The sequence below is a fragment of the Pongo pygmaeus genome, chromosome 10 (genome assembly GCF_028885625.2).
Source record: "Pongo pygmaeus isolate AG05252 chromosome 10, NHGRI_mPonPyg2-v2.0_pri, whole genome shotgun sequence".
NCBI lineage: Eukaryota > Metazoa > Chordata > Mammalia > Primates > Hominidae > Pongo > Pongo pygmaeus.
Window position 1 is genome coordinate 53,784,908 of NC_072383.2, and position 25,039 is coordinate 53,809,946.

Here is a 25,039-nt window from a genome sequence, read left to right on the forward strand (position 1 = left end):
AGTGGCACTTTGTGGGCTTGTTTTGTTTTGTTTGAGATAGAGTCTTGCTCTTGTCACCCAGGCTGGAGTGCAATGGCACGATCTCGGCTCACTGCAACCTCCGTCTCCCGGGTTCAAGCAATTCTCCTGCCTCAGCCTCCTGAGTAGCTGGGATTACAGGCGCACCCCATCATGCCCGGCTAATTTTTGTATTTTTAGTAGAGATGGGGTTTTGCCATGTTGGCCAGGCTGGTCTCGAACTCCTGACCTCGTGACCCACCCACCTCAGCCTCCCAAAGTTCTGGAATTACAGGCGTGAGCTACCACGCCCGGCTTCAAGTGGCACTTTGAACTTTGCATTCTTTTTCTTTTTTTTTTTTTGAAATGGAGTCTCCCTTTGTTGCCCAGGCTGGAGTGCAGTGGCGTGATCTCTGCTCACTGCAACCTAAACCTCCCTGGTTCAAGCAATTCTGCCTCAGCCTCCCGAGTAGCTGGGATTATAGGTGTGTACCACCACGCCCAGCTAATTTTTTTGTATTTTTAGTAGAGATGGGGTTTCACCACGTTGGCCAGGCTGGTCTCGAACTCCTGACCTCAGGTGATCCACCCACCTCGCCCTCTCAAAGAGTGAGATTACAGGCGTGAGCCACCAGGCCCAGCCTGAGCTTTCCATTCATTTTGAAAAACACCAAAGGGAAATTATGAATCTAATGATTTGGAAATGAAAAGGCCCCTCAATACCAGACTGCCCTCCTTTATCTTTTGATCTCTATCTCAAGTTTTGTGGCTAGTTCCAGAGAGTATGAGTTCTGTAACAACTGTGGACTTGGGCTCTTCTAATGATTGTTCCTAAGGGACCCTTCAAGGAACCACTTATTATTGTGGCTTGTTCTAGTGGTCCAGTCCCAAAGTTCAGTCCATCCCAGGAAGGATGTCAAGAAAAGAGGGTTAATAAACTTAGAGAATTTTTTTCTCCATGCCCTGGCTTCCTAGGGAAATAGGGTTGATACTAGGAATCTCTCTGACAAAATGTAAGAGAGAATTGCTTTGTGAAGTGAAGGTAAGCCCATGTTTCAGGTTTTCTCATGAGCCTTTAAAAGGAGTCTCTCAACTCCAGACAAGAACTGGGTAGGGGGGCAGGAAAACAGATACTTTCCTCTGTGTGACTTCCTTCACCCCCTTACCCCCACCCCTACCTCTCTCAATATACCATTACAAGCAAACCAAATCTTTATCCATCTGCCTCAGTGAGATCCTTCAAAAAGACCAAGAATCCCCACAGCAGCTCAGACTGTTCCCTTGCCCCATTCTTGCTTCTGCCTCTGCCTCAGGGCATTTAGTTTTCATCACATGAGTGGGGAATGCAATTTTCTTTTTTTGTGACCGGGTCTCACTCTGTCACCCAGGCTGGAGTGCAGTGGCAGGATCTCGGTGCACCGCAACCTCCACCTCCCAGGCTCAAGCGATTCTCCTGCCTCAGCCTCCCAAGTACGTGGGATTACAGGCTCACGCCACTACCACCCAGCTAATTTTGTTTTGTTTTGTTTTTTTAAGAGACGGAGTTTTGCTCTTGTTGCCCAGGCTGGAGTGCAATGGCGTGATCTTGGGTCACCGCAACCTCCACCTCCCGGGTTCAGGTGATTCTCCTGCCTCAACCTCCCGAGTAGCTGGGATTACAGGCATGTGCCACCACACCTGGCTAATTTTTTTTTTTATTTTTAGTAGAGATGGGGTTTCTCCATGTTGGCCAGGCTGGTCTCGAACTCCTGACCTGAGGTGATCTGCCCGCCTCGGCCTCCCAAAATACTGGGATTACAGGTGTGAACCAGTGTGCCCGGTCATAATTTTGTATTTTTAGTGGAGACGCGGTTTCACCATGTTGGCCAGGCTGGTCTTGAACTCCTGATTTCAAATGATCCACCCACCTCAGCCTCCCAAAGTGCTGGAATTACAGGTGTGAGCCACCATGCCAGCCGCAATTTTGGAGGTATGTAAATTTCCACCAGATAGATTTTTTTTTTCTCTCCTCCCACAGGCTCCTAAAGAGATAATTCATTGCAACAAATTATCACTTTTAAGTGTTCTCAGCTCCTGATTGTTTAATACTCTACTGCCAATTACTGCTTGCCTTCCCTCAAATAGACATTAACCTTCATTTTAAATTCAGACTCCCCCCCGTCCTTTTTTAAAATAAGCGTGGCAGAGTAATTGATGAGAGGGTGGGGATAACCATTTACAGGTTTAACTTGTTTATTACACCTTCAGTAGAGGACTTATCACTGAACCCTGAGTGGGCTGCTCTCCTCCATCTTCTACTTTTCCTGTCACCCTCCCTCACACCACATACTCCAAGACAGAATCCCTTGAATGACTGAACCCAGCTTCTTCTTATTACTACCCCCATCTTTAACTGAGGTATAGAGCCTCTAAGGGGCTGTTTCTTTGCCTCCTCAGGGCTGAGGTGTAACCTCCACCTACATACACGGTCTAATCTCAAAATCAAGGACCACTCTGGATTAAGATAGTGTTTCCACCTCAGAGGCTGGGGAGGCCTGCAGAAGTTGTAAATTGGAGGAAATATTGGGGTTTGTAAATCAGGGTACGTTGTCTTTCACCAGGACAAAGTGTAAGGTTTTTCTTGGAGACAGGGTCTCGATCGGTTACCAAGGCTGGAGTGCAGTGGTAAGATCACAGCTCACTGCAGCCTCGACCTCCAGGCTCAAGTGATCCTCCCACCTCAGCCTCCTGAATAGCTAGGACTACAGGCACATGCCACGATGCCTAATTTATTTTTATATTTTGTAGAGATGGGATCTCCCTATATTGCCCAGGCTGGTCTCAAACTCCTGGGCTCTAGCGATCCTCCCACCTTCTTTCCAAAGCACTAGGATTACAGGCGTTGAGCCACAGTGCCTGGCTAAGGTTTTTCTTCTTTAGGATAGTATCAGACCGTGCTTAAGTGCTCCTTTAGGTTTCTTGCTAACTCAAGAATGTTAAAGAAAAGCCTCCTCCCTTCCCAGAGCTATCTTCTAATAGCAGCTATTTTCTCTTTCAGCAGAATCTCTTTAAAATGGACGTAGAAGACTGCAATGGCCGCTCCTATATGTCTGGTATGCCTTCTGTGTGTTCTATTTGTTAGGGGTTGGAAGCAGACACTCTCCTGTAGAGCAGAGCAGAGAGCCTTCAGCCTAGGCACACAGCCTCTAAATGTCCTAGTCACACAGCTAACACTCATGCTTGGTGGCCCTTGGTAGTGTGCAATTATTTTGGTGATCTTACATTCCCTAAATAGTAATTCTCTTTTCCAGACTTCTTGGGGGATAGAGGAAGGGAATAGGAGGGGAATATGAGCAGACATCATTAGAAGAATAATTTGAAGCAAATAGATGGAAACAAGATGTGGTTCTTTCTCCTTTGCTCTGAAGTCACTAGCCAAACATGAAATCCTGTTCTATCCAGATAGGGTGGCACAAGGTTTCAAAGCTCAAAGGCCTACAAGGGCCAGGTGGTCATGTGAATGAGTGAAGTAAGGTTAGGATAATAAGCAGAAAAGAACGGTGGGGGCTGTCATGAAGTGGAGAACATATGTCCCACTTAAAGGGACAGCAGCTTTCAGTGTCCACTAGAACTTGTCATGCAGGAATGTGTATCTAGTGTGGCCAAAACTTCTAAATTTTTAAGAGAAACCAGAAATCCAAATTTTTATATGAAATGTCTCCATTTTAAAATAATGACTCAAGGCTGGGCATGGTGGCTCACGCCTGTAATCCCAGCACTTTGGGAGACAGGCAGATAACCTGAGGTCAGGAGTTTGAGACCAGCCTGGGCAACATGGTGAAACCCCCTGTCTACTAAAAATACAAAAATTAGGCCAGGCACGTGGCTCACGCCTGTAATCCCAGCACTTTGGGAGGCCAAGGTGGGCAGATCACGAAGTCAAGAGATCGGGACCATCCTGGCCAACATGGTGAAGCCTCGCCTCTACTAAAAATACAAAAATTAGCTGGGCGTGGTGGTTCACGCCTGTAGTCCCAGCTACTCAGGAGGCTGAGGCAGGAGAACCCAGGAGGTGGAGGTTGCAGTGAGCCGAGATCATGCCACTGCACTCCAGCCTGGTGACAGAGTGAGACTCCGTCTCAAAAAAAAAAAAAAAAGAAATAATAGAAATCAAAATTGGGTTTTGATGTGATGAGTATCCCTATCAGAAACCCAAGCACCATTGTGGAAATGACCTATAGCTTATTTTTTACTCTAAAGTAGGACCAATGAAGGAATTATTGGCATGCACTAAAGGAGATAGCAAGATGGGTCAGACACACATATGAGAGTCATTGGCAACACCCGGGTAATGTAAGGTAAGATGTTGACTCTGACCCCTTTCTTGTTTAAGGAGGGAAGGAGTTGGAATGGGTAAAGGCATTCAATACCTGCCACATGCTTGACAGAATGACAGGGATCAGGTAGAGTCATTTAATTGGAAGAGACTTTATTAGAACAAAAGTCATGGCCTTGTGAGGAGCGAGCCAGTCTTCCTACCTCCTGCTCAGTTAAGCCTATTCAGAAAACCACTACTGAGCAACAAGTACACTTGGGACCCTGCTTTAGTGCTGGGGAACACTCGGATGGATAAAATCCAGTCCCTGCCATAAAGCAGGCAAATGAGAAATTACAAATCCCATGGAGCTCTCTTCAAACCTGTTTATGGAGAATATTGGATACTCATGGAGGTGATTTGCTTCACCGTGCTATGAAACCAAGTTTTCCCTGCTTTCAGCAGATTGGCATTTCCTGGATAAGAAGTGGCCTCTGCACAGGATGGTTTTTGAATGGAAGTGGAGGCCAGGAACTCCTCCTCTGTACTTTGAGAATTCTAGTTGTCAGCAGCTACCTTAGAAAGGGAAAAGGGAAAGTCAAAGTAGGGCTACCATTAGCCCTGAAAAGTACCCCTCTTAGGACTGGGCATAGCTGTGCTCATCACTGACCCATCTCTCCTGGAAGAGTCATATGGAAGCAGAGGGAAAGGCTGCAACAGGCAGCCCTCCCGAAGCACACTGTGGGCCTCCACAGGCCATCATAGTTCTTCTGCTCCACGCCAGGTGACCTTCCTTCATCAGGCCACTTGATGAAAAGGGTATCTCTCCTGTTCTTCCAAGAGATTTGAATTCCTCACAGAATGTGGTTCAGAAAATCCATCTTTTCTCCCCTTTTCTCTTTTTAAAGGTACAGATCATTCCCTTCTGGGGCAGGGAAAAGGGGGAGATAAGCAGGAGTCTATTAATTTACGGCACAGATAACCACCCCCTCCATTTTCCTATCTTTCAAGGGAAACAGAGTTGCTGAAACCCAGCTCCTGCCATTAATTGACTGAGCAGTGCTTGCCCCAAGTTTTCTGAGACTGTGAAATGTTTAAGAGAACTTTAGTAGAAAGGGATTCAGGGGTAGGCAGCCCGAAGTTTCACAGCCCCTCCCACCCCCAAATTCTTGGAATCAGAAAATGTAGTCTTCCAAAGTAGGTCAGTTTGTCAGTGAGCAGCTCCTCTGAAAGGGAAGGGAGCAAAGGCCTTGTCCTGATAGAGGGCGGATTCATCCAGGGCTTTCGGCTGCTGGGGCCCCAGGGGCACAGGAGGGAGGGGAAGTGGGGAGACCGTACCAGCCTTTTTGCCTGGGATCTGAAAGGTCTCAGGGCCACAGAGCAACACTAGCCTGACACCAGACTCTGCTGGGCCCTCTCACTGCTGGAAAGGAGGAGGCTGTCAGTCCCCAGATCTAGAGAGCAACCTTCCTCCTGGAGGAGGAGGGAAAGAGTTTGGTGGGGGAGGGGCTTTCTGCCTATCTGAGAGCCTTGAAGCTGTCCGTGTCCTGGGCCCCATGACCTCTGGGGCCTTGGCTTCCCCAGCTGGCAGAGGATTGGGCCTTCCCTGGGGCCCCCCCTTTCTCCCTCCCACCCGCAGGCCCATCCATCTCTCTCTCTCTCTCTCTTGCACACACTCTTGCCTCTCTCAGGCATTTGTTGTGCAGTTCCTCTTTGTCTACTGGGCACGAGGGGCAACGGCATCTGCCTTTCCTTCCCTGTGCACACACCCACCACCCACCCCCTTCACTGTCTTGGAAAAGGGATGCTGTAACCTAGCATCTCCCCCACTATATACACATATACATTCTCTCCAGCCCCCTCCCCAAGCACATCCAAGCGTGCTCTCCCCTCTCCTCCTCTCTCTCCCTCTCTCCCTCTCTCTCTCTCTCACACACAAACACATACACACACACTCAACACACATACACCCTGGGCTGAGCTGCTCTTGCTGGCTGCAGCCGTGGGCCTCTGCTCACCGTGCCGCTGCTGCTGCCTGCGAAATGACGGCGGTTCCCCTCACTTCCAGGAATCCACGCTTCCTGGAAGGTGAGTGGCTGGGCTCACCCCTGCCTGCCACTGAGACGCAGACATGCATACACCACCCGCACTCCCTCGCCGTTTCCAAGGCGGCGGCCGCGTTCGCACCCCAGGGTCTCACCGGCAAGGGAAGGATAATGTAAGTTCAGGCAGAAGGCGGCTAGTGGAGGGAGGAAGGGGGGTGCTGGGGCTAGGGAGCCAATTCAGTAACTACTCCCAAGCCTGAGGAGATGGAGAGGATGGGGGCCGTGTGTGTGTGTGTGTGTGTGTGTGTGTGTGTGTGTGTGTGTGTGTGTGTGTGTGTGTGTGTGTGTGTGTGTGTGTGTGTGTGTGTGTGTGTGTGTGTGTGTGTAGCGGGGGAGGGGGCGTTCCTCCTTATACTTGTGGAGGATGGGAAAGGGTGTTTGGTGTTGCTAAGCAAAGACGGCGACTTGGACAGTGGGAGCCTATGGTGACATCTTGATTAGGCCTTGGGGATAGACGTAGAGCTGCCTGGGGTGAAATGCTGAGACAGGCCTGGGTGGGAAGGGGTAGTGGAGAAAATCAAGGTAATGAAGAGGAGCCTTGGCAAGCAGATGCCTCAGCCTGGAACAGAGATCTGAGGGGCCTCAACCTCCTCCCCACAAAAGAGCTGAGGATGGGTGTCTTTCTTTGCTCTTGTACCCACTATTCCCTGCTAGCAGGCTAGGATCCTGCCATCCTGGAGCCCATGGTCAAGAAAGGGAAAGCAGTTATGATGAGGTGCCTTGCAGAGAAGTGTGGAGGTTCTCCACGTTCTCCAAGCTCATGGCTATTCCCTAGATGTAGCCACTATTTAAAGGTCTCAAGGAAAGGCAGCAGGAGTGGAGGGCTAGCCTCCTTTAACATATGAAACACCTTTAGCTTGTGGCCTGTTTCCCAGTTCCTTTCTCTCCCTCCTGCTTTTCAGCCTTTACCTACCTCCCAGTTCCTCCGATGTGAACCTCATGATTTGGCTTTGCCCTCTGGGGGTTCAGCCAATCTATGATGACTTTGAGCAAGAAAATTTCTCAGAGACCTAAGAGCAGCCTTAATTCTTGGCTTTGACAGTCTGGGATTTCTTGGGAGTCCCAGACTTTTGAAATTCCCTCACTGGGGTTTCTGGGGCTGAGAGAGGAACTGTTAAACTTCCTAAATCTTACTCTAATCCCCTTCACCCATGAGCTAGAATTCAAAATCCTTGGTGCCCAAGAAAGCCTTTCTGACTCCTGAAACAGATTCATTATATGTATATATTAGCCCCATGAAAGTAGACTTGAGCCTGTTTTTCCCCTTACCTTAATCTTAGGGAGGGCAACAGCATCAAAGAGCCTCTTGAATTACTGGTGTGACTCCTGCTTCTCTTCCTGTTTCTGGGCCTTAATTGGGAAAGCCACAAAGGATGCTTTCCCCTCAGTGTTTCTAAGTGTACTTTTAAATATATTTTCCTCCACATAGCAAGTCCCTGGCCTCAAGAGGCAGCCTCAGCCGAATAAGCTGGGACCAGTGATGGATTTCCAACAAGTTCACTCATCCTTTTAGGGTCAAGGCCTCAAAGCCAAGTGCCTTGTTCTTCCCTGATGAGTAACATCAAGTGATTTAGGGCAATTCAGCACTAATAAACGGAATAAGAAGATACCCTTTTCAGCCCTTCTAACCCTAGTAAACCCTACACTTAGTTGAAAGGATATATTTAAAACTGGCTCTGAGTCTACAAGTCTCAACCCACAATCCTGAGATGCTCACTTCATGATATGTGTGTGGTTCTGATTTCGGGCAACATTTTTAGGTAACCATGGCTCACCTAAAGAGCCCCAGCTGGGAAAACTCAGATTCAAGCCATAAGGCTTTTTCTATAGATAGTGAACAAATTTCCTCAGGCTTTGACGGGATAGAATGGGGAAAATGGGACTTTAGGAGAGAATATGAATGGGAAATGGTCCCAAAGTCCTGAGTGGTTGTTTTCTTCCCACTGACCAAAGCTGGAGAGGGATCCCTCAGGAGGGTGTGTTCCGGATTTCTTGCCTCAGGCCCAAGACTCCAACCATTTTATAATGGAATCTTTATTTTGTGAAAGTAAGTATGTGCATAGCTGGGCAATTGGGTAAAGTACTAATAGGTGGACTTCAGGGATGAATTTTAGGCTTCCTCTCTCTTTCTTGCACTCTCCCTTGCTTTCTCTCTCTCTCTTCCATATTTAGGCCTGTGTGCACACATCCATGCATGTTCATGTTAGCAGATAATGTAGAAGGCTACCAGTATGTTTATCCCAATAGGTATGTTCTCTTTATATGTATCTACATATGTGCTGTGTCTCTGTGTGTGTTTATCCACATGTATTTTTATTTCACCTATATATTTGTGTAGAAGATTGCGGGGAGGAGGGATTTTTTTTAAAAATACATTCATATCTTTCTTTAGGTATGTTATCTGATTTTGAAAAACATTATGAAAGCCTCAAAAAGCATTTTTACAAAGCAATTTATCAGAAAATTAAAACAAATATAATGAGAATAAGTTGATCACTTAACTGTCAATGAATATCAAATAGTAAACACGTGATTGGAATCAGATCAGTAGGAGACTTTCTAGAGTAATCAAATTTTTGCTGAATTTAGAAAGTCTAAGGTGCCCAATTCTTCCCTACTAAGATTGTTACCCCCAATTGGCTGTGTAGGTGCTGGTTAAGGACATGGACACTTACTGTCTATGATCCCAGTTCCACACTAGCAGCTATGTAACCTTAGACAACTAACATAACCTCTTTTGTACCTCAGTTGCCTCATCTGAAAAAATCATGATATTAGCACGTACTTCATATAGTTGTTGTGAAGATTAAATGAAATTATTCAATTCAAGTGCACAGAATAAAGCCTGGCACATAGTAAGTACTCAATTAATATTATTGGCTGCTATGATGATTACTAATATTATCATTAGATTCAAGGACAATTCCAGGTACCTTTCCTGCAGATCCTGCACCGGCTGGGGGCTCCAGAGAGGAACAGTAGGGAAGAATGTCTGTCCTGAACATCTGTCCCTTCTGCAGCCCCCATTTTCCTCTCCGCCCTGGCGCACCCAGCCCCAGCCCTGCTTCCTGTGGACGTCAGGTAGTGATGCTCTTCCCCTCAGGCCTAGATAAAGGTAGGGTAGGCAAGGCCCAGCCACTGAGCTCACAGAAGGCAGCACCAGGCATCCAGACTGGCGGGGGCGCAAGGTATGGTGCCCAGCATACAACACTGCCTTGTACATGGCTATGAAGGAAATGTTTGTGAAATTTAACTGAATTTTTTTAAAAGATTAGGCAATGGACAGTAGATAACTCCAGCTCCAGCTTTACCTGCCTTCTTGTTCTCTCCTCCAAGGTAGCGGGGACTCATCTCTGGAGAAGGAGTTCCTCGGGGCCCCAGTGGGGCCCTCGGTGAGCACCCCCAACAGCCAGCACTCTTCTCCCAGCCGCTCACTCAGTGGTAAGTGTAACCTCCTACCACCTCCTGGCAGTAGGCACCCCCTGTTGCATTTGGCCTTCAATTCACCTTCCACTGGCAACCATTTCCCCATCGTCACCTCCTGCTGGTCTCCTGCTTAGTCTCTAAGAGCAATAAGGAGCCCAGTGTCTAGGGTTTTTCTGGCTTCTGAAAGGAGAGTGAATAGTCAGTCACTGGCAGACTAGGGTGGAATTAAAAGAGGTATAGGTGGGATTAAAGATTTCAAAGAGAAATTATGGAGTTAGAGAAGCAGGTAGATAGAAATGGTCATCAGGTGGAGTTAGATAGGAAATAGAGAGTAGAAGGACCTCCCCATCTCCCCACAGCCCATTCTCCTACCCAGACAGGGTCCCCATGGCTGCTCCTCCCCAGCTGGCCCTAGATCTGTGACATTCTCTAAATGGTTGGAGTAGCCAGGAATGTAGGTCGGAGCTAGAGCCAAAGCCTTCTCCTCAATGGTTCCTCCTTCCTTTATCCCTCCTGCCCTGCCTCAGAGTTTTATGGAGGTGGAGGGGGTAGAGGGATTCAATCTAATGGGGTGGGAGGGAACTGTAAGCATGTCTGTCTTCCAGGTTTGCTCTCTTTGGCCTGTTGTCCCCCTTCAGTCTTCCTAGATCTGTTTTCCCGCCACTGTTAACTTGCTGGCTTCCTGCCCAGGGCCAAGCCAGACATCTTTCTTAATGACAAGAGAGTAGAGAAAAAAGCTCCCCTTAGTTGCCTCCTCTCCTCAGTGACAGAAGACATCCTATGTACCCCCAACTTTTTTCTTTTTGAGATGGAGTCTTGCTCTGTTGCCCAGGGCTGGACTGCAGTGGTGTGATCTCGGCTTACTGCAACCTCTGCCTCCCAAGTTCAAGCGATTCTCCTGCCTCAGCCTCCGAAGTAGCTGGGATTACAGGCGTACACCACCATGCCCAGCTAATTTTTGTATTTTTAGTAAAGACAGGGTTTCACCATGTTGGCCAGGGTGGTCTCAAACTCCTGACCTCAAAAGAATCCACCCGCCTTGGTCTCCCAAAGTGCTGGGATTACAGGCGTGAGCCACCACACCCGGCCCAACTTTTTTCTCTTGAAGCCTATTTGCCTGGTGGGTGGGAGAAAAGGTTGTCTCAGTTTCCAGTAGGATTCTGATATCAGCAGCAGGGATACTAGGGTGTTAGTTCCATTTAAGGCTTGAATGTCTCAGGGCCTAAAGACCCTCTTAAACTTTAAGAGTGCCATTCTGGGCCGGGTGCAGTGGCTCACACCTGTAATCTCAGCACTCTGGGAGGCCAAGGCGGGCATATCACCTGAGGTTGGGAGTTCGAGGCCATCCTGACCAACATGGAGAAACCCTGTCTGTTCTAAAAATACCAAATTAGCTGGGTATGGTGGTACATGCCTGTAATCCCAGCAACTCAGGAGGCTGAGGCAGGAGAATCACTTGAATCTGGGAGGCAGAGGTTGCGGCGAGCCAAGCTCATGCCATTGCACTCCAGCCTGGGCAACAAGAGCGAAATTCCATCTCAAAAAAAAAAAGAGTGCCATTCTGGCCTGGGAGCAGCTTCCCCCTTTGCCTCTCTCTATTCTAAACACCATCCCACCCCTCAGCCAACTCCATCAAGGTGGAGATGTACAGCGATGAGGAGTCAAGCAGACTGCTGGGGCCAGATGAGCGGCTCCTGGAAAAGGACGACAGCGTGATTGTGGAAGATTCATTGTCTGAGCCCTTGGGCTACTGTGATGGGAGTGGGCCAGAGCCTCACTCCCCTGGGGGCATCCGGCTGCCCAATGGCAAGCTCAAGTGTGACGTCTGCGGCATGGTCTGTATTGGACCCAACGTGCTCATGGTGCACAAGCGCAGTCACACTGGTAAGTAAGCCAGAGGGGCTCTGGGAGGAGCTCCCAGGGTGGGGTTGAGAGGCAGGGGCAGTGCTGGGACAACAGCAGGTACGGGGCTGAAGGAGGCCATGCAGGGAGTGGGTAGCCTCAGAAAGGGAAGGGTCTCACCCAGCACATTTTCCAGCTGACAAAACGAGGCAGGGTGGGGGTGGGTACAGAATTTGAATTCCCCTCAATACCTGTAGTTTCCTGGCACTTTCCTCAACTGCTGTTATAAAGAAAAGCTGATATTTTTCTCAGTATATGAGGGAGGGGAAAGTGTAGACTCAAGAATGAGCCAATGGTCCAATAGGGGTAAGACTCCCGGGTATTCTTTGAGCCCTCCCATCTAATAATTAAAAAACAACAACAACAACAACAACAACAAACAGAAAACAAAAGCCTTCTCTTCTCAGCTTCCTCAGGCCTTGGGCTCCTGCGGCAGAGTGGGCCCTGTGGGGCTCAGTTTTTGGTAACAGTCTTTTGGCCTTGTGTTCCAGGCCCCTCTCCCTGCCACACACCTCTAATCCATACCTTCCCCAGGGTAAGACCCCAGGGATCCCCAAGGGATCTTCATAATTCAGGGTTTGTGTGCATTGCACTTCTGCCCGTCAGCAATGTGTTCAGAGCACCTTCCCTTGGGCAAGGTAGGGCAGAGGGTGGGGTGATAGGTTCAACCTTCAAAGTTCCTCACATGCAGTCCTCTGGGATTTGTTCTTTCACTTGCAGGTGAAAGGCCCTTCCATTGCAACCAGTGTGGTGCCTCCTTCACCCAGAAGGGGAACCTGCTGCGCCACATCAAGCTGCACTCTGGGGAGAAGCCCTTTAAATGTCCCTTCTGCAACTATGCCTGCCGCCGGCGTGATGCACTCACTGGTCACCTCCGCACACACTCAGGTCAGTGACTCTCCAGTGGGAGGAGGGAATGAGGCTCCAACACACCCAGTATGTAGAGCTCAGTGACTTCTCTTGTATTTGGGGAGTTCCAGCGTCTGTCATTGAGGAGGGGGGAGCATTTACAGAGCAGATAGGGCCCCTTGCCTCTCTCACCCATCCCCTGGGCAGCAAGGCTTCATGGGAAATTTGGGAGACACGTTGATGGGGTATTTTACATCCACCATATGGATGTAAAATCCATCTACTTGGAGCAAAAGGAATAGGGGCAATGTTCTTGGCTGTTAACAGTTACCCTTGGCCGGGCGCGGGGGCTCACGCCTATAATCCCAGCACTTTGTGAGGGCGAGATGGGCGGATCACGAGGTCAGATCGAGACCATCCTGGCCAACATGGTGAAACCCCGTCTCTACTAAAAATACAAAAAAAAAAAAAAATTAGCCAGGCGTGGTGGCGGGCGCTTGTAGTCCCAGCTACTTGGGAGGCTGAGGCTGGAGAATGGCGTGAACCCGGGAGGCGGAGCTTGCAGTGAGCCGAGATCACGCCATTGCACTCTAGCCTGGGCGACTGAGCGAGACTCCGTCTCAGAAAAAAAAAAAACCAGTCACCCTTCCCTGACTTTTGTTTGCTTGTTTTTTGTTTTTTCAAGACGGTGTCTCACACTGTTGCCCAGGCTGGAGTGTAGTGGCGCAATTTTGGCTCACTGCAGCCTTGATCTCCTGAGCTCAAGCCATCCTCCCACCTCAGCTTCCTGAGTAGGTGGAAGGATGCCGCCACACCCAGCTAATTTTTGTATTTTTTCGTAGAGACAGGATCTCCCTATGCTGCCTAGGCTTGTCTTGAACTCTTGATCTCAAGCAATCAGCCCGCCTCAGCCTCCCGGAAGTACTGGGATTATAGGCGTGGTGTCAGCCACTGTGCCTGGCCTTCCCTGACTTTTGTATTTTAGATTGTTGATGCCACAATCCATGCCCTATTACCCCCAACATCTAAGCCCCTGGGAGATCCCTCCTCTCACTCCCATCTGCCCCAGGCCCCACACCTGTCATCATCTTCACCCTCCTTCCTCCCACACCACCAGAGGTCTTGAGCAACCAGTCTGTCCTCTCCTTTACTTCCTTCTGGCTCCTGGAAATACCCATGGGCCTCTCAAATTGCAAAAAAGGGAGCCTAGGACTTCCAAATAGGAAAAGAGTATCCTATTTCTGTTCCCTATCCCAAGAGGTTGTCACCTTCCCAGAGGCAAGAGAAAGTCCAGAGGGTGCCTAGAGATCAATGTTTGGAACAGTGCTGGGAAACTGGATTAACAAGGTTTTCTAGCCCAGTCAAGACTGTTTGAATCAGTATCTGTCTGAATCAGCTGGACAGATAGCACTTTTTAGGCATTTTACTAAGCTTTAGGCTTTTGGCTTGGACTTGGGAAGAGGCCAGGAGCTGAGCTGGCAGGAAGGAGGGAGCTCAAGATTGGGAAAAGGCAGGAAGAAAGGAAGGGGGAAAGAATTAGTAGGGTCTGTCGTTGGAAACTTTCCTGGCTATTTTTCTCTTCTTAAACTCTCCTGAGCCAGGATTTAAAGGGACACAGCAATCATTTCATCACCCTCTACTTTCTCCATCCACTTACCTTGTTCCAGGTTCTCCCACCTTGTAATTGGGACCTCTTTATCTCTATGTATGTGGAGAAACAGGGAGAAAGATCATCGTTGATACATGCTTTATATCTACAGAGCATTTCACTTGTGTTTCTTCATGTGATCCTCATAACAGTTCCAAGGTAGATGTGATTATCCCCATTTTGTTGACAAGGAAACTGAAGCTGTTGGGGGGAAAAATGAGTTGTGGGTCACATAGCTATTCTTCAGCCTAGCTGGAACCCCATCAAGGTCCAGTGCCAGAAATATGTACTCCTTTTTCTCAGAAAAGGGGCTGCTCCCCCTGCTGGTTTGGAACAAGGATGGCTTGGCCCCTAGAATTCTTACCAACTACACAGTGAGGTGAACTGGGTAGATCTTGGATGTTGATCTGTAGATTATTAGCAACAGAAGCAGACACAGATATACTGTCAGGTCCCATCTCTGTGAAGTGCTTTCTGTTGCAACCCCTATTATAAGAAAAAGGAGACTGGATGCATGTTCTCACTCATGTGGGAGCTAAAAAAGTTGATCTCATAGAAGCATGGAGTAGGCTGGGCGCAGTGGCTCACGTCTATCATCCCAGCACTTTGGGAAGCCAAGGCGGGTGGATCGCTTGAGCCCAGGAGTTTGAGACCAGCCAGAGCAATATGGTGAGACTTCGTCTCTACTACAAAAAAAAAAAAAAAAAAAGCCAGGTGTGGTGGCACACACCTGTAGTCCCAGCTACTCAGGAGGCTGAGACGGGGAGGATCACTTGAACCTGGGAGGTCAAGACTTCAGTGACCTGTGATCATGTCATTGCACTCCAGTCTGGGTGACAGTGAGACCCCATCTTGGGGGAAAAAAAAAAAAAGCCAGGCACGGTGGCTCATGCCTATAATCCCAGCACTTTTGGAGGCCAAGGCAGGTGGATCACCTGAGGTCAGGAGTTCAAGACCAGCCTGACCAACATGGAGAAACCCTGTTTCTACCAAAAATACAAAATTAGCCAAGCATGGTGGCGCATGCCTGTAATCCCTGCTACTTGGGAGGCTGAGACAGGAGAACTGCTTGAGCCCAGGAGGCAGAGGTTGCAGTGAGCCAAGATCGCGCCATTGCACTCCAGCCTGGACAACAAGGGTGAAACTCCGTCTCAAAAAAAAAAAGTAGAGAGTAGAACAGTGGTTACCAGAGGCTGACTGAGAAGGGTTGGGAGTAGGTGGACAGCGAGAGGCTGGTTAATGGGTACAAGATTACAGTTAGATAGGAGGAATAAGCTGTAGTGTTCTGCAGCATAGTAGAATGACTGTAGTTAACAATAATTTACTGTATATTTCAAAATCGCTAGAAGAGATTATTTTGAATGTTCCCAATACAAAGAAATGATAAATGTTTGCCGGGCGCAGTGGCTCACGCCTGTCATCCTAGCACTTTGGGAGCCTGAGGCAGATGGATCCTGAGGTCAGGAGATCGAGACCATCCTGGGTAACACGGTGAAACCCCGTCTCTACTAAAAATACAAAAAATTAGCTGGGCATGGTGGCGGGCGCCTGTAGTCCCAGCTACTGGGAGGCTGAGGCAGGAGAATCACTTGAACCCAGGAGGTGGAGGTTGCAGTGAGCCGAGATAGTGCCACTGCACTCCAGCCTGGGCAAAAGAGTAAGACTCTGTCTCCAAAAAAAAGAAAAAAAGATAAATGTTTGAGGTGACAGATATGCCAGTTACCCCAACTTGATCATTACATGTTGTATACATGTATGAAAATATCATATGTATCTCATAAACATGTATAATTATTATGTATCAATTATCAATTAAAATTTGAAAAAAAAGAAAGCGGTTGGAGGATCATTCCTCTCCCAGATGTTAAACTGTTTCCCCAAGGGTCTTTGGGTGGATAGGGACCATGGTGTTCATTTCATCCCTAAAATACAAGAGTTTACAGAGCCTGAGTAAAATCCAGTAGATTGATTTAGTCAAGGCCCAGCTTTGGCATGGCAAGGTTAGGGGTGAATAGTAATTACCAGCTTCCTAGAGATACCTTCTCCTGTCTCCCTGCTCAATAGCAGCAAGATACATCAAATATACAATACGTTGTTTCTCTCCACTTTTTTCTCTCCTCTCACAAATATCTCTTAAGAGTTATCTTTAAATGAAGTACCACTCTGTTTTCCAATTTTTTTTCTTCGGTAGAAACAAGATCTTTATAACCTGTTCTTTATTACAAGCACATAAACAAACAAACCCAAATTTGGTGTTCTCTTTTTTTTACTCTATTTTCTTCTCTGTTCTTTTATTCTTTTTCTCTTTTCAGAATTACTCTATCAGTGATGGGCTTTCTAGACCTCTCGGTATCTCAGCGTAGAGAGACAGAGAGACAAAATAATCAGTAAACCAGGCTAGGGCTGGAGGTCAAAATACAAGTAAAGGTCAATGAAAACTGCCCCCTCCCCACATTGGCAGATCTAAGGGCTCTCATTTCTGTCATGCCAGCCCACCAGTTTCCCCCAAACCAAAGCAGATAGTTCATAAAAAGCAAAAAATCCCCTTGTCTGATAAACAGCACTTACATCCGCCTGCCAAATGGAAAGGTTAAACCACAGTCTGGGCCCCAGACTCTGAGATCCTGCAGTGGGGCCTGCCTGTCTGCTAGGGATGATGCCCTACAAAGTCCCTGGGTCCTCACTTCCTTTGAACAGCAATTTGGCCATCTTGAACAAACCCACCACCAGTCTGAAGCCACATGCCCTAGGATTCCCTTGCCCCCGTAACTGCACATTATCCTTCATCATCAAATATGGTTCATCTGTCCACGGTTGCAGTTGAAGTTGGGGAATGAAAGACAAGCAGAACTCAATTTAGCAACATCTTTTCCTCCCCATGCCAGTGTATACTTGCTCTTGGCTGAATCTGCAGAGCCAGGGCACAGTGAGAAATAGCTCTGATGCCATCTTTCTGCTCTCCTCCACAGTCTCCTCTCCCACAGTGGGCAAACCCTACAAGTGTAACTACTGTGGCCGGAGCTACAAACAGCAGAGTACCCTGGAGGAGCACAAGGAGCGGTGCCATAACTACCTACAGAGTCTCAGCACTGAAGCCCAAGCTTTGGCTGGCCAACCAGGTAGGGCTATTGATGTACTACTGGGGAGTTAAAAGGGGATGGTGAGAGGGAATGCTGGACAAGGGTGACTCCAGTATCTCCCGCACTGAGGGATGAAGTCTGTGGAACAGGGGATGGTTACCCCAGTAAATCTGCCAAACACCCCATTATAGGTACCCCAGTTGGTGGAAAGCCTTGTCTGTGGTGGGTGCTTTAGGGAGATCGACAGGTAGGGGAAGTTTGGGTCTATATCCTTGGCCTAACGGGAGAGAGAGAACACAAGAAGTATAAAACCAAGGGCCAGATGTGTATGATTGTCCCCAAATGATCTGAAATTTTGTTGGAGTGAGCTTTAGGTAGGATAAACAGAGCCCAGTTTCCCAGGCATCTGGTATGTCCTTCCTTGGCTACTGACCTGCTGGTTTTCTCCAGGCAAAGGCTGTGGGGCCAGTGCTACCCCTACTCAACTGCTACTACCTGTCTCCACCTTCTTCCCACTAGGTGACGAAATACGTGACCTGGAGATGGTGCCAGACTCCATGCTGCACTCATCCTCTGAGCGGCCAACTTTCATCGATCGTCTGGCCAATAGCCTCACCAAACGCAAGCGTTCCACACCCCAGAAGTTTGTAGGTAAGAATCCAGTTGGAAAGAGATATCAGCTTTAAGCCACAGCTCAAATAAATCTGAGCTGTGTGGTCTGGAGATTTGGTTTAGGGAAAGAAAGCAGTCTGGTGGGCTGGGCGCAGTGGCTCACGTCTGTAATCCCAGCACTTTGGGAGGCCAAGGCGGGCGGATCAAGAGGTCAGGAAATCAAGACCATCCTGGTTAACACGGTGAAACCCCATCTCTACTAAAAATACAAAAAATTAGCCGGGTGTGGTGGTGGGCACCTGTAGTACCAGCTACTCGGGAGGCAGAGGCAGGAGAATGGTGTGAACCCGGAAGGCGGAGCTTGCAGTGAGCCGAGATCGCGCCACTGCACTCCATCCAGCCTGGGCGACAGAGCAAGACTCCGTCTCAAAAGAAAAGAAAAAAAGGAAAGAAAGAAAGCAGTCTGGTGGCCTCTGATACTGAAAATCTATCCTTAGGACAGGAGGAAACTAAAGAGGGAGGATGTACTCAAAGAGAGTGGAGAAGGGTTGGCACTGAAGACTTTTGTGGTGGTTGCAAGGGACAGGGTCGAGGCATTGGGCTGTCTCAGTTTTTTGTTTGTTTGTTTGTTTTTGAGACGGAGTCTTGCTTTGTCACCCAGGCTAGAATGCAGTGGCACGATCTCGGCTCACTGCAACCTCTGTCTCCCAGGTTCACGCCATTCTCCTGCCTCAGCCTCCCTAGTAGCTGTGACTACAGACGCCTGCCACCATGCCTGGCTAATTTTTTTTTTGTATTTTTAGTAGAGACGGGGTTTCTCTGTGTTAGCCAGGATGGTCTTAATCTCCTGACCTTGTGATCCGCCCGCCTCAGCCTCTCAAAGTGCTGGGATTACAGGCGTGAGCCACCGCGCCCGGCCCGGGCTATCTCAGCTTTTAAGAATAACAAGAACTTCAGTCTGTGTGGGCCCTTAGAGAGTCAGAGAGAGGAAATAAGTATGTGGTTCCTCCCCAGCACTAGTCATTAGCTCTCTAAGGACCTAGAGCTTTATGGAGAGTAATAAAATGAAGTATTAAAAATCAATGGGCTGGGATTGAGTCCTTCTCTAAGATTATAGCCTAGAGTCAGGGAGCAGTCCCACAAAGGACCTGACCCTGCGAAAGTAAATGCCACGTAGTAAATAATGTTACACCCAGCCCCACAAGTAAGAAAACAAAGAAGTAATCCTGAGGAGAGTGTAGGAATTCTCCAAACCCAGCCCTGCTGAGTTCCTCTTCTCCACAGGCGAAAAGCAGATGCGCTTCAGCCTCTCAGACCTCCCCTATGACGTGAACTCGGGTGGCTATGAAAAGGATGTGGAGTTGGTGGCACACCACAGCCTAGAGCCTGGCTTTGGAAGTTCCCTGGCCTTTGTGGGTGCAGAGCATCTGCGTCCCCTCCGCCTTCCACCCACCAATTGCATCTCAGAACTCACGCCTGTCATCAGCTCTGTCTACACCCAGATGCAGCCCCTCCCTGGTCGACTGGAGCTTCCAGGATCCCGAGAAGCAGGTGAGGGACCTGAGGACCTGGCTGATGGAGGTCCCCTCCTCTACCGGCCCCGAGGCCCCCTGACTGACCCTGGGGCATCCCCCAGCAATGGCTGCCAGGACTCCACAGACACAGAAAGCAACCACGAAGATCGGGTTGCAGGGGTGGTATCCCTCCCTCAGGGTCCCCCACCCCAGCCACCTCCCACCATTGTGGTGGGCCGGCACAGTCCTGCCTACGCCAAAGAGGACCCCAAGCCACAGGAGGGGTTATTGCGGGGCACCCCAGGCCCCTCCAAGGAAGTGCTTCGGGTGGTGGGCGAGAGTGGTGAGCCTGTGAAGGCCTTCAAGTGTGAGCACTGCCGTATCCTCTTCCTGGACCACGTCATGTTCACTATCCATATGGGCTGCCATGGCTTCAGAGACCCTTTTGAGTGCAACATCTGTGGTTATCACAGCCAGGACCGGTACGAATTCTCTTCCCACATTGTCCGGGGGGAGCATAAGGTGGGCTAGCAACCTCTTCCTCTCCCCTCAGTCCACCACTCCACTGCCCTGCCTACAGGCATTGATCCCTGTCCCCACCATTTCCCAAGGAGTTTTGCTTTGTAGCCCTCACTACTGGCCACCTGACCTCACACCTGACCCTGACCCCTCCGCACCTATTCTCTTCCTCTATCCTGACCGATTTAAGCATTGTGATGAAACAGATCTTTCGCTTATGTTTTTCCTTTTTATCTTCTCTCATCCCAGCATACTGAGTTATTTATTAATTAGTTGATTTATTTTTGCCTTTTTAAATTTTAACTTAGTCACTTGCCATTCCCCCACCCTCCTGTCCACAGCTCCTTTCCACTTTAGGCCAATTTTTCTCTCTTAGATCTTCCAGCAGCCCCAGGGGTAGGAAGCTCCTCTTAGTACTAAGAGACTTCAAGCTTCTTGCTTTAAGTCCTCACCCTTTACATTATCTAATTCTTCAGTTTTGATGCTGATACCTCCCCGCGGCCCTACCTTAGCTCTGTGGCATTATATCTCCTCTCTGGGACTCTTTAACCTGGTACTCCATACCTCTTGTGCCCTCTCACTTTAGGCAGCTTGCACTATTCTTGAATGAATGAAGAATTATTTCCTCATTTGGAAGTAGGAGGGACTGAAGAAATTCTCCCCAGGCACTGTGGGACTGAGAGTCCTATTCCCCATATTCCCCTAGTAATATGAGTTCTCAAAGCCTACATTCAGGATCTCCCTCTAGGATGTGATAGATCTGGTCCCTCTCCTTGAACTACCCCTCCACACGCTCTAGTCCCTTCAACCTACCGGTCTATTAAGTGGTGGCTTTTCTCTCCTTGGATTGCCCCAATTTTATATTCTCAGGGGCCAAGGCTAGGTCTGCAACCCTCTGTCTCTGACACATTGGGAGCCACAGGTGCCTAATTGGGAACCAGGGCATGGGAAAGGAGTGGGTCAAAATTCTTCTCTTTCTCCTCCACCTCTCAAACTTCTTCACTATAGTGACCTTCCTAGGCTCTCAGGGGCTCCTTCAGTCCCCATCCTATGAGACACTAGTGGGTTGCTGCCTGATGACAAGGGGTTGTTTCAGCCCCTCAGTCATGCTGCCTTCTGCTGCTCCCTCCCAGCAGGATTCACCCTCTCATTCCCGGGCTTCTGGGCCCTGTTCTTAGGATCAGTGGCAGGGAGAAACGGGTATCTCTTTTCTCTCTTCTAATTTTCAGTATAACCAAAAATTATCCCAGCATGAGCATGGGCACATGCCCTTCACCCCATTCCACCCTTGTTCCAGCAAGACTGGGATGGGTACAACTGAACTGGGGTCATCCTTTACTACCCCCCCCTTCTACACTCAGCTCCCAGACACAGGGTAGGAGGGGGTACTGCTGGCTACTGCAGAGACCCCTGGCTATTTGAGTAACCTAGGATTAGTGAGAAGGGGCAGAAGGAGATACAACTCCACTGCAAGTGGAGGTTTCTTTCTACAAGAGTTTTCTGCCCAAGGCCACAGCCATCCCACTCTCTGCTTCCTTGAGATTCAAACCAAAGGCTGTTTTTCTATGTTTAAAGGAAAAAAAAAAAGTAAAAACCAAACACAACACCTCACAAGTTGTAACTCTTGGTCCTTCTCTCTCTCCTTTTCTCTTCCCTTCCTTCCCCTTCCATCTTTCTTTCCACATGTCCTTTCCTTATTGGCTCTTTTACCTCCTACTTTTCTTACTCCCTATCAGGGATATTTTGGGGGGGGATGGTAAAGGGTGGGCTAAGGAACAGACCCTGGGATTAGGGCCTTAAGGGCTCTGAGAGGAGTCTACCTTGCCTTCTTCTGGGAAGGGAGACCCTAAAAAACTTTCTCCTCTTTGTCCTCCTTTTTCTCCCCCACTCTGAGGTTTCCCTAAGAGAACCAGATTGGCAGGGAGAAGCATTGTGGGGTGATTGTTCCTCCTTGACAATGTAGCAATAAATAGATGCTGCCAAGGGCAGAAAATGGGGAGGTTAGCTCAGAGCAGAGTGGTCTCTAGAGAAAGGAAGAATCCTCAACGGCACCCTGGGGTGCTAGCTCCTTTTTAGAATGTCAGCAGAGCTGAGATTAATATCTGGGCTTTTCCTGAACTATTCTGGTTATTGAGCCCTTCCTGTTAGACCTACCCCCTCCCACCTCTTCTGTGTCTACTGTGTATTTGGTGACACTTCATAAGGACTAGTCCCTTCTGGGGTATCAGAGCCTTAGGGTGCCCCCATCCCCTTCCCCAGTCAACTGTGGCACCTGTAACCTCCCGGAACATGAAGGACTATGCTCTGAGGCTATACTCTGTGCCCATGAGAGCAGAGACTGGAAAGGCAAGACCAGGTGCTAAGGAGGGGAGAGGGGGCATCCTGTCTCTCTCCAGACCATCACTGCACTTTAACCAGGGTCTTAGGTACAAAATCCTACTTTTCAGAGCCTTCCAGCTCTGGAACCTCAAACATCCTCATGCTCTCTCCCAGCTCCTTTTGCATAAAAAAAAAAGTAAAGAAAAAGAAAAAAAAATACACACACACTGAAACCCACATGGAGAAAAGAGGTGTTTCCTTTTATATTGCTATTCAAAATCAATACCACAAACAAAATATTTCTAAGTAGACACTTTTCCAGACCTTTGTTTTTTTGTGTCAGTGTCCAAGCTGCAGATAGGATTTTGTAATACTTCTGGCAGCTTCTTTCCTTGTGTACATTATATATATATATATATATATATATATATTTTTAATCAGAAGTTATGAAGAACAAAAAGAAAAAATAAACACAGAAGCAAGTGCAATACCACCTCTCTTCTCCCTCTCTCCTAGGGTTTCCTTTGTAGCCTATGTTTGGTGTCTCTTTTGACCTTTACCCCTTCACCTCCTCCTCTCTTCTTCTGATTCCCCTCCCCTCCTTTTTTAAAGAGTTTTTCTCCTTTCTCAAGGGGAGTTAAACTAGCTTTTGAGACTTATTGCAAAGCATTTTGTATATGTAATATATTGTAAGTAAATATTTGTGTAACGGAGATATACTACTGTAAGTTTTGTACTGTACTGGCTGAAAGTCTGTTATAAATAAACATGAGTAATTTAACACCTCTGGTTGTTTTTGCAGACTTCCTTTGCCTTGCTTTTCTACTAAGAGGGAGGGGTCCTCCTTGCAGTATGTTATACCAACTACTGAACAGTTTAGGAGGTGAACAAAAACGAAGAATTTTCAGCCTAGACTGGGAAATGGAGGAGATTTTCCTACCAGGAAGGAGTGCCTTCAGGATAGGAGAGAAAGTCTGACTTGCCTGCCTACCCAAAGTAGAAATTAATGAAACATTTGTTGAGTACCTACTGTGCACAAAACACATTCTATACCCAGGGTGAAATAATGTGAATGATGACAATCATAGGGTCTACCACTGCTTGAGCATCTCATAAATGCTAAGTACTCATTGAATTGTAGAAACACCTACAAAAGGATGATCACAATTATTGGTGAAAAAATAAAAGCCCAAGAGAATAAATACCTTGTCCAAGGCTCATCAGCCAGTAAGTGACAGAACCAGAATTTGAACCCAGGGGTGTGTGATCCAAAGCATGTGCTCATCCCTTTATGCCAGGGAATGCAGCCAGTGAAACCCCTAAGCTAGAAAAATCCAAAGTAGGAACATCAATTTGTTTCTGTCTTAAATAGTAACTATTTTCTGTTCTCTTCACTCTGAACTTTTTTCTGTTCTCTTCCATCTACCTCATTGCTATTCCATATAGTAATGTCCGCCTTCTGTTTTCCACGAGATTACAGTGAAGTGAAAATTAGAGACACTCCTATCTAGAGTCTATTATTTTCCATGTCCCATTGAAACTGGCAAATTCAAAGTCAAAACAGACAGGAAAGCTGGGAGTGGTGTAGGACACCTGTCATCCCAGCTACTTGGGAGGATCACTTGAGCCTAGGAGTTTGAGAACAGCCTCAGCAACACAGGGCAACACCATCTCTACAAGAAATTTTAAAATTAGCTAGGCATGGTGGTGCATGCCTGTAGTCCCAGCTACTCGGAAAGCTGAGATGGCAGGATCACTTGAGCCCAGGAGGTCGAGCCTGCACTGAACTGTGATCATGCCACTGCAGCCTCCAGACCCATCTTAAAAAAGAAAAAAAGTGCTGGGCACAGTGGCTCATGCCTGTAATCCTAGCACTCTGGGAGGCTGAGGCAGGCGGATCACGAGGTCAGGAGATCAAGACCATCTGGCCAACATGGTGAAACTCCGTCTCTACTGAAATACAAAAAATTAGCCGGGCATGGTGGTGCGTGCCTGTAGTGCCAGCTACCTGGGAGGCTGAGGCAGGAGAATCGCTTGAACCCAGGAGGAGGAGGTTACAGTGAGGCGAGATTGCACCACTGCACTCCACCCTGGGTAACAGAGCAAGACTCCATCTCAAAAAAAAAAAAAAAAAAGGCTGGGCGCAGTGGCTCACGCCTATAATCCCAGCACTTTGGGAGGCTGAGGCGGATGGATCACAAGGTCAAGAGATCGAGACCGTCCTGGTCAACATGGTGAAACCCTGTCTCTACTAAAAATACAAAAATTAGCTGGGCATGGTGGCGCCCACCTGTAGTCCCACCTACTCGGGAGGCTGAGGCAGGAGAATCGCTTGAACCCAGGAGGCAGAGGTTGCTGTGAGCTGAGATGGCGCCACTGCACTCCAGCCTGGGTGACAGAGCAAGAGTCTGTCTCAAAAATAAAAATAAAAAAAGAAAGAAAAAGAAAAAAGAAAGTAAGAAAACAGATTTTAGCCCCAAGAAGTAGGTTAAAGGTTAAAAGAAACCATGATGGGTTGCTGGAGGGAAGGTGAATCTGGTGTGTTCAAACTCTAGAGTGAGTCATGAATGAACAATGGTTTCCATCTGTACCATCCTGGGTCTGAATGCTAGGAGGCCCCTTTGCCACCCTAGTGTCTTCAACTTTGGAGACAACTGGGTGGTTGGCTCTGTGGACAGCCATTCCTGCTCAACGCTGAAGCTTGTTTTGTTTTTTTTTTTTTGAGACAGAGTTTCGCTCTATTGCCCAGACTGTAGCACAGTAGCCCAATCTCG

General features: G+C 48.1%; 1 protein-coding gene across 19 annotated transcripts in view; it reads left to right on the forward strand.

Moving 5' to 3' along the window:
- Positions 1–23,050, forward strand: part of IKZF4 (IKAROS family zinc finger 4) — a 30,902-nt gene extending 7,852 nt beyond the window's left edge. For 3 of the 19 annotated variants that reach the window (XM_063672824.1, XM_063672822.1, XM_063672825.1), the window contains exons 3-9: positions 3,035–3,089; positions 9,733–9,837; positions 11,446–11,706; positions 12,445–12,612; positions 17,191–17,340; positions 17,821–17,952; positions 19,198–23,032. In XM_063672824.1, coding sequence (XP_063528894.1) covers positions 3,050–3,089; positions 9,733–9,837; positions 11,446–11,706; positions 12,445–12,612; positions 17,191–17,340; positions 17,821–17,952; positions 19,198–19,958 — 1,617 coding nt within the window. In that variant the 5' untranslated portion in view covers positions 3,035–3,049 and the 3' untranslated portion in view covers positions 19,959–23,032. The other 16 variants (XM_054442016.2, XM_063672821.1, XM_063672823.1 and 13 more) reach the window with 13 other exon arrangements.
- The last annotated feature ends 1,989 nt before the right edge of the window (positions 23,051–25,039 follow it).